At 32.4% G+C, this 14,499-nt stretch overlaps 1 protein-coding gene across 34 annotated transcripts in view; it reads right to left on the bottom strand.

The window, feature by feature from the left end:
* GPHN (gephyrin) overlaps positions 1–14,499 on the bottom strand; it is a 241,640-nt gene that overhangs the window by 66,841 nt on the left and 160,300 nt on the right. For all 34 annotated transcript variants that reach the window (XM_026671163.2, XM_026671164.2, XM_087951539.1 and 31 more), the window contains one exon: positions 12,748–12,882. In XM_026671163.2, coding sequence (XP_026526948.1) covers positions 12,748–12,882 — 135 coding nt within the window. The remainder of the gene's footprint in view (positions 1–12,747; positions 12,883–14,499) is intronic.

Genomic DNA, 14,499 nt, shown 5'->3' with positions numbered 1-14,499 from the left:
AAGGAGAAAATTGCAACTAAAAGTGAAGTTCATATTTCATAAAAGGATAAAAAAAGCTGAACTAGTTTTGCTCACTAATAATAATTAGGAAGACAGGAACTCCAATCATTCAGCTAAACAACTTATGAGGGATTTTTTCTGGTTTAGTATTTCTGTGCCTTAATTCCTCATTTATAAAACTGAAGTATTTAATCACATATATCTTGATTACATACTAATAGACTATGGATATATGTAAGTAATGAAAAAAATTCAGAAGTGAAAAGCTTCATTATTTTATTTCAAATAGTACCTTCTTAATTTTGCTTGTTCAACAATAATATTAAAGAATATAGAAAGGGTATAATTCAATATTTATAACTATACACTACAATTACACATGTACACAATGGGACTCATATTGAAAGAATATTAGTTTTTTTAAAAAAAATAATTTCACTTGAGATAAAGCAATAAAAATATATAGGTATTTGCATTGACGCTCCAAAATACTGTATGAAAAGATAGGCTGAAGATTGTGTTCAAAAATAAATTTATCTATTAATGTACTATATTCCATTATTAATTTGGAAATATGTTGAGTTAAAAGAAATAACACACCACTCTTTTGATAATACCAAGTTACTGGGCCTCGGATCTTGCAAATTAATGAAAGGCACATAGCCTCTGTCTTTTCAGATAGAAAATAAAGAGGACCATGGCAACTTTTTTCATCAGGTTAAGCCAGAAATAGATTTAAAGACATCATTAAGGTGCTACATATATTGTATTTAGATAGATGGGTTCAGAGATATTAATATTTGCCGCCATGTATGCATTTGTACTTAAGTAAAAGGTGATTTGGAAAGCAGATGATGAATTCCCCTAAATTAAGGGTATAAAATGTATTTGTTCTTTTCTACAGATCTGCACTTAAAATGTACTAACTTCAAATAATGCACATGAAAACATTAAACATAGTGAAAGCATAGGGACAAGACAGATAGAGAAAAAATAAAGTAAGAATTACTTACCTTCAAGATAAAATTTTATGGTACATCTACTCCAGCATACTGTAGCACTCCTTCACTTTGTATCCTCCTTTCTATAAACTCCTTTATAGAGTTGTAAACCATTGATTACCATTATTTTGCTAGCTATGATCATTTGCTGATAATTTGTTCCAGATGCCACCCAAAAGACCAAAAATGATAGAAAAAGCTCAACCACTCTTCCTTCTCCATTGCATCATCTGGGATGAAAATGGCAGCAAAGTCATTATCTTTTTCTCCAAGGCAATGGATGGGGGTTTAAGAATGATTAATGCCCTGATTGCTTCTTTTCAAATGTCAGTCAATACTAGAATGTATGCAGTTGAGAACAGGATATCTCAACTAGAAAAACACAGGATTCTGACATATTCATAACATGGGAAAAACTAATAAGGTCTTGTAGCCTTAGAATCGTACTCTTGTCATTTTAATTTGTTCATTCATAGATTAGTAGAACGTACCTAACATGGTTGTCTGATCTGTTAGAGAAAATCTATTACAGGGAATATTAACCCGGCTAGAAGGTTATCAACTGAATTTTGAAAGAGCAAAACATATTCTTTTTTCTCCCATATATTGTTGACAGGAGTTGAGAGTTTCTCAAAGCTAGGGAGAAAGGCAAATTTAAACACGATTAATCCTGAATGACTCTTCTAGAATCTAGATGACCAAAAATACATGTATAAAACGGTATGTTTTCTCATGAAGAAAAGGAACCAATAATCTTGGGAAATTTTTTTGTCTGATATGAGATTAGTCAAAGATCTATTACAGATAGTTCTCGCTAACTGACCACTTATTCAACACCATTTGAAGTTACAACTGTGCTGAAAAAGGAGTCTTACAAACTGGTTCTCAAAGTTGAAACCATTGCAGCATCCCCATGGTCATATGATTGTGATTTGGGTGCTTGGTAACTGGCATACATTTATGATAATCACAACATCCCACAGTCCTGTGATTGCCATTGCAAATTTTCATAGGAATGGAAAAGCTAGCAGGAAGTTGCAAGTTGTGGTCATGTGATCTTGCATTATTGACCCAGATGATTTGCTTAATGACTACAGCTAGAAATGATGTAATAAATTGGCATAGTCACATTTCACTTAAGGACCATGATGCTTAATGACAAAGTCACAATTGCAGTCAATGAGTACTACATGTATGAGATTAGATACAAGATATTTAAGATTCCAAGTCTGATAGTTCCATGCCTGGGATGACTATTTTCTACTGTCCACCAACTGCTGAAATCTCTTGAAAGCTTATATTATTATATCATTTTCAACAAGGTGATAGCAACTCTGATCTCTTATTAATAATGTGCTTTGCAAGTGAGCTTTTGAAGTATTTTTCTAGAGTTAGTTATAGAATATAGGATAGTCCCATATTTTTATGATATTTTTATAGTGCTTTTTTGTAAGATTATAAATACACATCTTTATTATAAATATAATCTGACAAATCTGTAAAAATGTATATTATTTTTCTCATTGCTGAAACAAAATAGCCACCTGGCAATTCCAAAATGGCTGCCCACCAGGTGGAGGGGCCCTGGGAAGGCCTCACCACCTTCTTCGCTCTTTAGGCTCTTACCAGGCCCCGAGCGATTGAATTAAGCTGAAACAGCTGAGAAGCAGCAGGAACAGAGCTACGAAGTCAGCTGTAAAGTGGCTTGGCCGGCGGCAGCAACAGCAAGTTTTTCGATTGGTGGGGCTGCGTGGGAGGTTCCTTTGAACCCTCCCTGGGTGCACAGCAGCACCAAAGCCTCAGCACTGCAGGAGAGCGGATCCCCGCTCTTCTGGAGACAGAGCTCTACTGGATCCCCAGGAGCTGGATTTTATAATTATTTGCTGTCTCCTGTGAAGTTCTAACTTTCTTTCAGCTTTTTACAAACATTTCTTCCAGAGACTATGCTCTCAGACAAGAAGCTGAGCCAAAAGATGGGTGGGCCAGCCAGGGGCTGGCTTTTTATAGTGGCAGACTCAGCTCTATGATGTCAGAAGGAGGAGCCTAACCCATTCCTGGACTCTCTTGCAGCGTAGATAGAAAGGGCGTTCTCAGGTAATTATACCAATGCCCATTTTCTTTTTATTTATAAAGGAATGTTTTATATTAATCTGTATAGCTGAATAGTCAGAGAAATAAACAGATTTCTTTTTACCGAATATATCACATTCAGATTGGTTATATGCCATCAAGCTATTAGCAACTCTTAGCAATCACAGAGATAAATTTTCTCTTTGTCAATCTATCCATAACCTGGTCATGATCCTCAGTGATGTCACAACACAAGCTAACCTTCTTTCACCTTGCTCCAAGAAACACTAACCACAGTTATATCGAATACATTTCCAGTTGACTAATATAAAAGCATGTCTATTTATTTCCCACTTTATCAGGTATATATCATTTAAAATGGATCTCTTGCCATAATTCTATGAGACCTATGTAACAGTTTTTACTGATCTAGAAAAAGATCTGGTGTTCGGTTAGAATTACACTTACTTCCTTGATATGGGTATGCTAAAAATTGACACCATGTTCAAAAACCATTTTCAGTAACCATTTGTACTTCCCATTTATTGTTCATCCAGTTAAGTCACATTTTACATGGACATATCAAAGACCTGATAATATTAGGTTCTGAAATAATATAATAGTGTTGTTTAAGTTTCAAGATGTTATTATTTTCTTGGATGAGAAAGCTTTTAGGTCCACTGGGAGTTTTGTGGGTAAATTATGGATGATTCCTCTGCAAGCTGCTATCTCTTTCTATACTTTGAGTAGTGAAACATAAATGAAGCTTAGTATTTGTATCCTCTCTCTGCAAGACTGTGGGTGAGCCAAAGAAAAAAAGAAGCTAATCATTGAGGAATGGCTGATGAAGCAAAATATGAAGAAAAGACAACTGCAAAATAAGGCTGATAGGGAAATAGGAAAAATATTATAACATCTATTAATGATAGTATATTCTTTAGGAAACTTAAACTGGAGATCATCTACCTGCTTCTTTTCTGATTAAAGAACAGTTTGACTGCAGAATTTAAGGTTTGGGAAAAGGACAGCAGTGATGGGATTTGATTAATTATGGATTTATCCAAAGTATGTGTTTTATAGTAGTTAAATCATCAGGATAAAAACTGGTATACTCTGAATTCTACTAGTCCCTTGGGCACAAAGGCAGCTGGGTTGCCTTGATCCAGTCATTTTTTCCAGCCTAAAAAGGAGGCAAGTGCAAACCATTTGTGAAAAATCTTGCCATGAAAACTGCAGGCTCGTGTCGAAGCAGTTTCTGAGAATCAGACATGACTGAATGGAAGGAAAAAAAATTATTAGATCTCTCAGCAGCATGTATAATGTTAAAGTTAAAGGTAGAAAATCCAAATTATAGTGTACTCTTCCTGCATGAATACATCCACCACTGTGTAATTGTTTCTGAATGAACTTTTCTTATGATTTTTTTTCTAATATTCAAGTGGAATCTGCCTTCTTGTAACTTAAAACCATTATTAAAGAGAGAACAAATCTTTTCTGGAATTTGAAGAGTTCTATCATAATTCTGTTTGATCAATTTTTCTCAAGGCTAAATATATTTCGTCCCTTTAATCTTTCATTATAAGGCTTAGTTTCCAGTTCCTTGATCATCTTAATTGCCTTTTTGGTGGCTACTTTAATATCCCTGAATTGCTCTTAAAGTCTAAAAGGACACAATATTTAGAGTGTGGTTTGATCAATATGGTAAAAGTTATTAATTTAATAGATAAGGGCAATGCTGTGGAATACGATATAGCATGAGCATTCAACAATTTTATTTCATAATATACTTGTTAATAAAATGATAAATATGTACTAGCTTCAATGAATTCATATATCCTGAATTATTATAGAAAAGTGTATAGAGATGCGCAGCATGCGCTGGGGGGTCGCACATGCATGCGCCGATGGATGGTGCATAGGAGTGATTGTGTACACAGGCGCAGATGTGCGGCAAGGGGAATCAGGCGTGCATGCGCAAACACGAGGGGATTGCTCGCGCAGGCGCAGAGACTGTGGGGGTCCCCAGCATGCATTGCCTTCTGGGTGCTGGCATGTGAGCAAGCGCAATTATTGGCACGGGAGCTGGAAAAGGTTTACCACCACTGGTATAGAGTCTCCTGCTTGGGTAGGGGTCTGACTGGAGGACCTTTGACATTCCTACCAATTCTGTTCTGTTATTATATTCTATTATTCTGTTATTCTTTCTATGATCACATGTATCCATCCCACCAAGCCCAACAAAAGTCTGGAATGGTACAGGATCTCCTGCCATGGGCAAGGGTTTCTCTGAAGCCCCTTCCAATCCTACTGTTCTATGTTTTGAATCTGATCAAATTGTTAACAGAGTAATAATTGCCCAATGTGCAGAATAGCACAGGCAGGCCTAAACTTAACTCACCAGGAAAAATGCATAGTCATTATTCAATTTGCTGAGCTTAAATATGATAGGCCAAACTTGGCCTATGTGCCTCAGGTAAGTGCTAGTATTCAAATAAGCCACTTGTTTTCTAGCATATTCTTCTTCCATATTTGACATGAGAAAGAGCTACCTCTTTCTCTTCAAAATTAGTGATAACTTTAAGGATAAAAAGATAAAAGTAAAAAGTGGCACAGTTTTCAAAAGAAAAAGAGTGATACAGTTTTCTTAAGATGAAGATGTTTCCTCTGCATAAATATGGATATAGTAGAATAAAAACCATCTATAAATATAAAACTAACATTTGAACAAGAGCATTCGTTATGAAAGCTTCACAACATACAAAGCCAAGGTTTTAAAACTGCAAGAAATAATTTTAATTAGTGAATGCAAAATAGCTGTTCTATTCAACTTGGAAGATACAACAAATTATTCAAGTCAGCTTCCATAAGGACAGCAACAAATATTAATATAGAATTTGATACACTCTGAAATTTAGTTTTTCTCAAAGAAAAAATTCTACATATAGCACGTTTATTTTTATTATTATCTCACTATATATTATAATATTGTAATTTCAGAATGATAAAAATTCTGATAGTTTTTGTTATTATAGATATGGATAGTATAGTATTAAGTATGTAAAAGTAAACAGTCAAGGCTATAATGTTGCTGTCTTATTTTACTGTACTAGAAAGAGTTGGAAGTTGGAAGTCAGTGCTTTTCTTTCTTTTCCTCCCTTGATCCTACAATTCTTTCTCTTCCATTTTCCTCCCTTTTCCTTTCATTTTCTTTTGTATTTATATCTTGATAAGCTTAATATAATTATTACAAGGTTAAAAAATATTAAAAGCTTTGCTTTTCATAAAATCTAATAACATCTGGAGAAATTTTATTTAAATGTGATTGATGCAAATACAAATAAGATAATATACATTCTTATAATTCATATATATTTATATTTCTGAATTAGTATGGAATTTTTAAAACCTTATAGCTAAAGGAAATTATGTAAGAAATTAGATAAAGCAGTATGTATGGAATATATGCCATGCAATATCAGAAATCATTTAGAGATTACTGTCTCTTATCCCAGATTAATATATTTTAATGTCTTAAAAAGATTATTCAGAGAAATAACTATTAAAATATCAATACTAATCATAAAATGAAACACTGTAGTTGTCTGTAAATGACAATACTGTTTTGTACATCAGTGTTTTAAAAATCTATATTTTCTGCATACATAGAGAGATATTAGAGTATCTAAAAATGATTTAAAAAGAAATGTTTATATTTATTCCATGGTTAATTGTGTTTAGATTAAAAAAATACAGTAAAAAGATTAAATTCAAAAATGCAACATTCAATATATTGAATTAATATTTGGACATTTGAAAATGCTTTCACAGTTCCAAAATGGAAAGATTTTATGACTACTCTAAAGTCTTTTATGACAGAAATATTTTATTATTGTTATTGGTGAGAGTTTATCAAAAAGTAATGCTAGGATGGATTTTTAATTTTCCTTTTTTGTCAAAAATGAGCACATAACTATGTTAGAAATACAAAGTGAGTAAGCATCATATCTGTGTTTTTCTATCATAAGGAATACTTCTTTTCCTAGTGTATGTATATTGGACTTTCTTATCACAATTTTTAACTCTGGGATGTTATGTGGAAGATACTTGTTTGCTTTAATTCTAAAGTCCCAGATTATTTAGATTCTTCGTTTTCCATTATGAAAAATATCGTGTGTGTGTGTGTGTGTGTGTGTGTGTGTGTGTGTGTGTAATCCACCAGTTCTTGCTTGCAGCAAATGATATTTCTAGCAGATATTCCAATTCATAATTGTTGCTGTTTGTTCATGGTCAGTCTGTGTGCAATCTTCTTGGAGCAACTAAACTAGGATTTTCTTGTGTTCTTTTTCTATTCCATGCAATATTTTCTTTATATGTCAGAAAGAATTTTTATTTATTTGTCAGTCTTCATTTTCTATGGCTACGTCTTTCATACCTTTGTATATTTCAAAAAATTTTTTCAACTATCTATTGGCACTTTTAATTAATGTTATGAATATTTGCATTCTTGACGTGCTAACAGTATACTAGATGTTATTAAAAATAAACTTTTAATAAATTACTAGCAAGATAAAAATAATTTTCCAAACAATGTAGATAGGATATGGAATTAGTAAAAGCAAAAAAGCATATATGTAAAGTATCAATTCTGATCAGATTACTAGATGAATCACATGATCTAATATAAAGAGAAGAAAAAACAACAAGGCTTTTCAATTTACCAAGCTCATATGTCAAAATGATCAAATTTTTATTTTATCATTAGAGTAGCAACACAAAAATTCAATCCTCTGGAAATTAAATACCCCTTTGGCTAGATTAATAAAATGTTTAACACTAAAGCTAAAAGCTTAATCATAATGACTTCTATTGCTGTAAACTATTTTTCAAGACTCACTAAATCTAAAATTTGTATAACAAAACCAAGAACATTTCCCCCCAATACAACTATTTCTTGTACTCATCCAGTTTCCATCATGTTTCCCCCCCTTTTTGATCTTGTTTCTTTTGGAAGGAGAGAAAGGTATGTCAATGTATGTGTAGGTTTGGTAGCGTATTATGGCTTATGAGTCAGTGAATGATTGGCAAATGTAGATGAGGGAATAAATTAATGTTAGACATGGTATGTCCAATTTTATTAATTGCAGTTAATAATGTGATGTTTTTGTGTCATTCATTTTTTATCTGTGGCTTCAGACAGACATGTACACAGCACTTATAGGGAGAACATTTGGTTTCAGATAAGCTGATAACCTGATACTAGAATTGTTGGAAGCTGGACTCTGCATGAAATTGTCTCTATTTATAATTTATTTTCTGTCAACTTTCCTTTTGAAGAATTGTGTAAAATTCAGTGTCATAAAGGGAACAATGATGATGCCCTACAAATTCATTTGAAGGAATTGGAAATGTATTCTAATCTTATTTTTAACTTTCAGTGACGTGACAGTTTTTAATACATCTACTTGGGGTTTTAAATCACTTAACATTTTTATGAGTTATTAATGAATAGAATAAAGAGAATTTTGATATAATTAGTTAGAAAGAATTTCAGAAAATATTCAATACTTCAGTTCAATAATAATTAGCAAAATAAATATTAGTATTGTTAGTGGCTACTTAAGTAAACTAAATGTATTTTATTTAGCTCAATCTAAATTGTTTCAATGACTAGATCCATGACATGTGGCATTCCCTGCTAATAGTAAAGACATAACACTGCTCATCTGGGGCAAATTTGAGCTAGTACACCAGAAATGCAACCAAATTTTAGTCTAACAACGCACAACATATTTCACAAGAGCTAGGACCTTGTGATTAATTAGGAAGGTACATTCAGTGAACTGACATTTGTGAAAACCTCAGTTCACCAAAGCTGTAAATGGTATTCATGAACTGATTTTCAAATGACCATGGTGTGTGAAAGATTATGATTTTGAATCTAAGAGTATGTGATAAAGAACATGAATTAATGAAATGAAATGAAATAAAATGAGGGCAGTGTATGAATCTAAGAGAACGCTGAAGATAACATATATGAATGAAGGTCTGAACTTTCAAATAGAGTTAATATGTAGGCAGAAGTGAAAATACAAATTTAATTGGAAAATAACAGGTCTAAATATGTCAAAAAGCATGAGGGTCAAATAGAAATTCTTATGTTAGTGACAGTTCCATGTTATGTTCTAGAAAGAATAAGAATTGATTTTTTGAGGAAAAAAACTATATGGAAAAAAGGATTATTCCAACAGATTACACAGGTGATAGTGAGAATGAGATGAAAGAGTACAAAAGAAATGATTGAGCCCTTCATAGCCAGAACAATTAATTATAATGGTGACTGGCGAGTATTTGCTTAGGCCTTAGGAAAAGGACCGCTCTAAATACATAGCTTAAGCATACAATGAATACAGAAATATGACTGGTTTGACTATGATGAAAGGCAGAGAGATGAAAGATAACAGGCTGACAAGAAGTTCTGAACGTGGGGCAGATCCTCTTTTGGTAATGACAAGAGTGGATGGGGGGGGAGGGGGAATTGAACAAGGAAGGAAAGAAAAAGAGGTGAAAAAAACTAAAATGAGAATAGAAAAAGTCCTAAATGGAAAAGTCTTGAAAAACATATAATGTAGTTTCCAACAGAATGAAAATAAAGTGACCATAAGAAAGATGATATGGAAACTGATTTGGAATAGAACAAAAATAATTATGGTATGAAGTGCCACACAAGTGTGCGAGATAATGCTAATTGGAAATACGAAGGCTTGTAGGAAGATGAACTGAAAAAAGCTATTACAAGAAAAATGGCATATAAAAGAATTATTGCTGCAAAAATGATAAAAGGAGAATTACTGTATAAGGCATATAGAGAAGAAAAAATAATGCCATTATTGTTCATCTATACAAAGAGATAAATAATAAAACTGTCTGTTTTGTTTAGCAGAATTTTGTGTGAAAGCGTATGAGGAAGAATCATTATTAAAAATTGGAAGTGCATCACAACCAGGGGTACCCAAATCATATTTTTACTCTTCAGTAGATCATTGAGAAATATGTGACTGTCAGAAAGTTATGATATTTATCATTTTAAAGAAGGCATATGATAAAATGAACTGGAAACATTCTCACATTCTGAAACAGAAATACAATATGTTTTAATGGACAAACTCAGTATAAGATGCATGAGTAGCGAATGAGATTTGGACATTCAAAGAATTTTTCAAAAATTTAACCTATCAATCTAGGTAAATGGGCAAGAACAATTTAAAGCCCACAAAGATCAAACTATCAGGAAAATCAGGAGCAGGAAAATTCGATGAGGTAGATTTTTAAATGAGGAGGGAGAAAGACACACATTGCTTTCTCTCGTTGCCCCTTTCTCCAGGACTTACACAAAACCGCCTAAAAAAAGAATCCCCAACGCATAATCTGGGTTGGAGAACAGGAAATTTTACAGCAAACTAGACTATTCAAAAGTTTGTAACTGACATTCAATCTAATTTAAAATATATTTGACTATGTCACGAGAAATCATATTCCAAAAAAGAACGTATATATAAAAGTGTGGTTGCGAGGAATTTCAATCATTATATTTTAGCTCATTTATATAATTTAATAATTTGTATTCCTTGAAGAAAAATAATAAAATGATTTTTTTCATATTAGGTTTCAGAGCATAGAAATCTACTTTATTAGAGTGTTGCACACTCTGTACAATATCCTCTTTTAAAAGTAACTACTAAATTTTGATTTTATTTCCATTGAACAGAAGCAATTCAAAAATAAATGTGCAACATTTGCTTTTATAAAAAAAGAGAAATTAAGGCACAGACCTCAAAAATTAAGTCTACAGTTTTTATTTATCTTGTTCATCGAAACTTAGTAAATTTCCAGACAGAGATAAATCCTCATTTTAATGAACTTTTGTTTAGAGGACTTCAGATACAAAATGTTCCTCTAAAAATCACTTGGAAAAAAAATGGACAAAAGCCATTGTACCTGAAATTGTCCAGAGACATCAAATTGATTAGGTTATTTGCATCTATTTATGTCATCTATATAATATGGTAACAATGCAAACTGATGAACTGAATCAGATGACAGAAGTTGATGAAAATATGTTATTTATGGATTTAACAAATATTTGATTCTGAATGACCCATTAAACTGAGGGTTTATTATACTATTATCTTGTAGTAGGTCTTAATTAATTTTGAAAAGAAAAAAAGGATATTCCCAAAACTAACAAGAAAAACAATACAAAACTCTAAAGGATTCATTAAAAGTGTGAACACATTTCCATACCAAGCCTACTTTTGCTGTTCAGGAATGTATGTATTGTCCAACATATAAAATACATCATAACAAATGTCAAAACATTGAAAAAATATTATAGCTTGACATACCTTAATATGGCTTGCAGAAATAAATAAATAATAATAATCACCAGAGATTTGTAATTTCAAAGAACCATGAACCAGGACACATTTCATTAGATTTATTCTGTTTTCTGTCAAATGTGCTAGTATTAAAATGCCAGAAATAAAGCATTTTCATATAAAAGAGCAAACAGAAGAGATTCCATGTTCTAAGAGAAGCTCTATATTTTACTAGATTTGCTATTTGTCCAAATTTGCTGTGAATACATTGTGCATTATATATTATACCAAATATATTACATTACATGCAAAAGTCTTGAACAATCCATGTGAAATAATATCTAAAGCACAAATGTGTCATTTCATAGTCTGGCATTAAAACTTTCCATATAATTTAGAGTTTCCAAAGAGGAGGCAGCAAGTATCCAAGCTGGGGCAAAACTGTTGTCTTGAAAATGTTTGAAATACAGGTAGTCCTCGACTTATGACCATTCATTTAATGATGACTTAGAGTTATAACAGTGCTGAAAAATGTGATTTATGACCCATCCTCAAAGTTACAACCATTGTATCACCCCTGGGTTCACGTGATCGCTATTTGGGCACTTCACAACAGGCACACATTTACGACAGTTGTAGTGTCCTTGTGGTCACATGATCACTATTTGGGATCTTCCAGCCAGTGTTTGACAAGGAATGTCAATGGGAAAAGCTGGATTCATTTAACGACTCTGTAACTCACTTAACAACTTTGATAAAAATGGTTGTAAAATTGGATCGGGTCATGAGATAACTTATTTAATGACCATATTGCTTAGTGACCAAATTTCCAGTTCTAATTGTGGTGTTGATTGATGACTACCTGTACATTAATAGGACCTTGAGGCAGAAAATGCCACAGCTCAGGTGTAAACGCGTTTACAAAAATAAACTATTTGTTTAGCTCTCTTTTTCAAGAGCAGGATAATTTTATGGACTAGAGACCTGCAAGAAATTCACAGCCTCATGGTTGATTCTGCAATAAGATAGCTCTTTCAAATAAATCTTTAAAAATAGGTTTGAAAATTAGCAGGTTCAGAGCAAATAAACAGCAATAATTTAAATATATAAGCTTTTTTACACACACACACACACACACACATACACACACAAACTACTGTGTATATACAATATACCACTATCTTCACCTCCTTGATGACTCTCAACAGTATAAAATCTTACATGCGAGCTAACTTTCAGTAGCAGAAAACATTTATCAAGACAGTTCCCACCTCTGAATGGAGGTAAGCTACTGTACTTACTTTTGGTGTCGGACAGGAAGCAGTAGAGAGGCGAGAAGTAGCTTGGGCACGAGGGGATTCTGAAGGGGTAGTGCTAAGTGAGGCTGTGTCTCGTGGAAGCACCTGAACACCACGAGATATGATGGAATCTGGAATCTAAACATGAAAATAAATTGAAATTAAATCTATTTGAAGTTATGTACAAAATCTAGAAAATAAAATATTTCCATACTTAAATATAGCTTAAAACCTTTTTTGGAGCTGAAATTAGTTCTCCCTTTTCTTTTGTCTTCAGAAAAAAAGTCAGGAACTTTCTTTTCAGTTAGTATTTTAGCATTATTAATCCATTTAACTAGTTATAATGTGGAACATATTTCCTAATAAGTGGGAAAAATGTACACTGTAGTAATAAATAATTAATATCTGTTGTCCTCTGTTCTTTCTCAAAACACATCTTCTTTCTTTAATCCACTTAGCAATCTACCAGGAATCCTAAAAAAAATCAGGCAGAAAGCCTCATGATTGATTGGGCTACTTGAATGGAAATTTTAGCCAAGATTGTCTTTGGCTGATAGAGAAGGAAAATTGGCTTTGTCTAAGAAGCAATAGCTCCCAACTCAGCTTTAATGTAAAAGCAGCAGCAACTTTCTAGTTGTTTAGACCGTTTCACAAATTTCAAAACAGTTTAGAGGGTTCTTACAGCAGAATATCCTGCATATTTAAAAATGATAAATTAATGTGAAAACAGGGATGAAAATATTTTTCTTAAAAAACCAGAAGGGAAGGTATTTTTAACTAAATTTACTGATATTTCCATTCATAAACACTACTGGTTGCCAATTCCAGATACATAGATACCCTTAGGATGAAAGTATCTGGCATTTTCTGAGCCTGGTTGCCAGGATACTGTACTCCTTGGTGACACCATGCAACTTATTAATAGTGTCTGATCCCTGCTAAACCAATAGCATTTAAAATATTTACTCCATCATTTACTGGGAATTTTAGTCATCTATGACTTTAAAAATGATTTTATATTTATATAAATTTATTAATGGTTACAGCCAACTGTGTAGAAAACAATAACGATGGAACATAAAATATTTAAAATAAACAAATTAGGAAAATACATAGGCCTGCAAACAATATAATTAAGGAGAAGATGTAATATTATCACCAAGTCAATTAAGAGATAAAGTGACATTTCTGCTCTGTAATTAGCTCAATTTAATTATTAATGGTAATATGAAGTGCAGTCACAAAATTTGCATATTTGACTCCTATCCTAATTTAATTAACATAGTTGAATCTATCTCTCTACATAAAAATGTACAGAACACCTATAGTAGAATTTTTTACTCAGATTCCAGATTACTGAATTCTGCTTTGGTAATTAAAGTATGTTTTCTTAGGGGTTCTTATTTTTTAATTTTAAAAACCCTTTTAAACATTTACCTTATAAGATGTTCTTTGCATCTATATGCATCTTATATTTTATGGAAATATTTTTAGTTTGGTGTATGTGTGTATCTAGGTCCGTCTGTCTGTCCGTCTATCTATCTCAGTCTCTTTCCATCCATCCATCTATTCACCCATCCACCCACCCATCCAAATATTTCTTTTTAATATAGGTTTCTATTTTAAAATTGAAATTAAAATTGAAAAATATCTGACAGTTATGTCTAAAGTATCCAATAATATTGTTTCATGAAAAAGAGCATGAAAAATGTTCAGACGTGTTTTTTTTCAAATTCCAGTTAGTGTACACTAAAC

Source organism: Notechis scutatus, chromosome 1 (genome assembly GCF_049901735.1).
Source record: "Notechis scutatus isolate UNSWTSFEM ecotype Mainland chromosome 1, rNotScu1.2, whole genome shotgun sequence".
NCBI classification, from domain to species: Eukaryota; Metazoa; Chordata; class Lepidosauria; order Squamata; family Elapidae; genus Notechis; species Notechis scutatus.
Note: the sequence above shows the minus strand (reverse complement) of the source record. Positions and strands in the feature narration are given on the sequence as shown.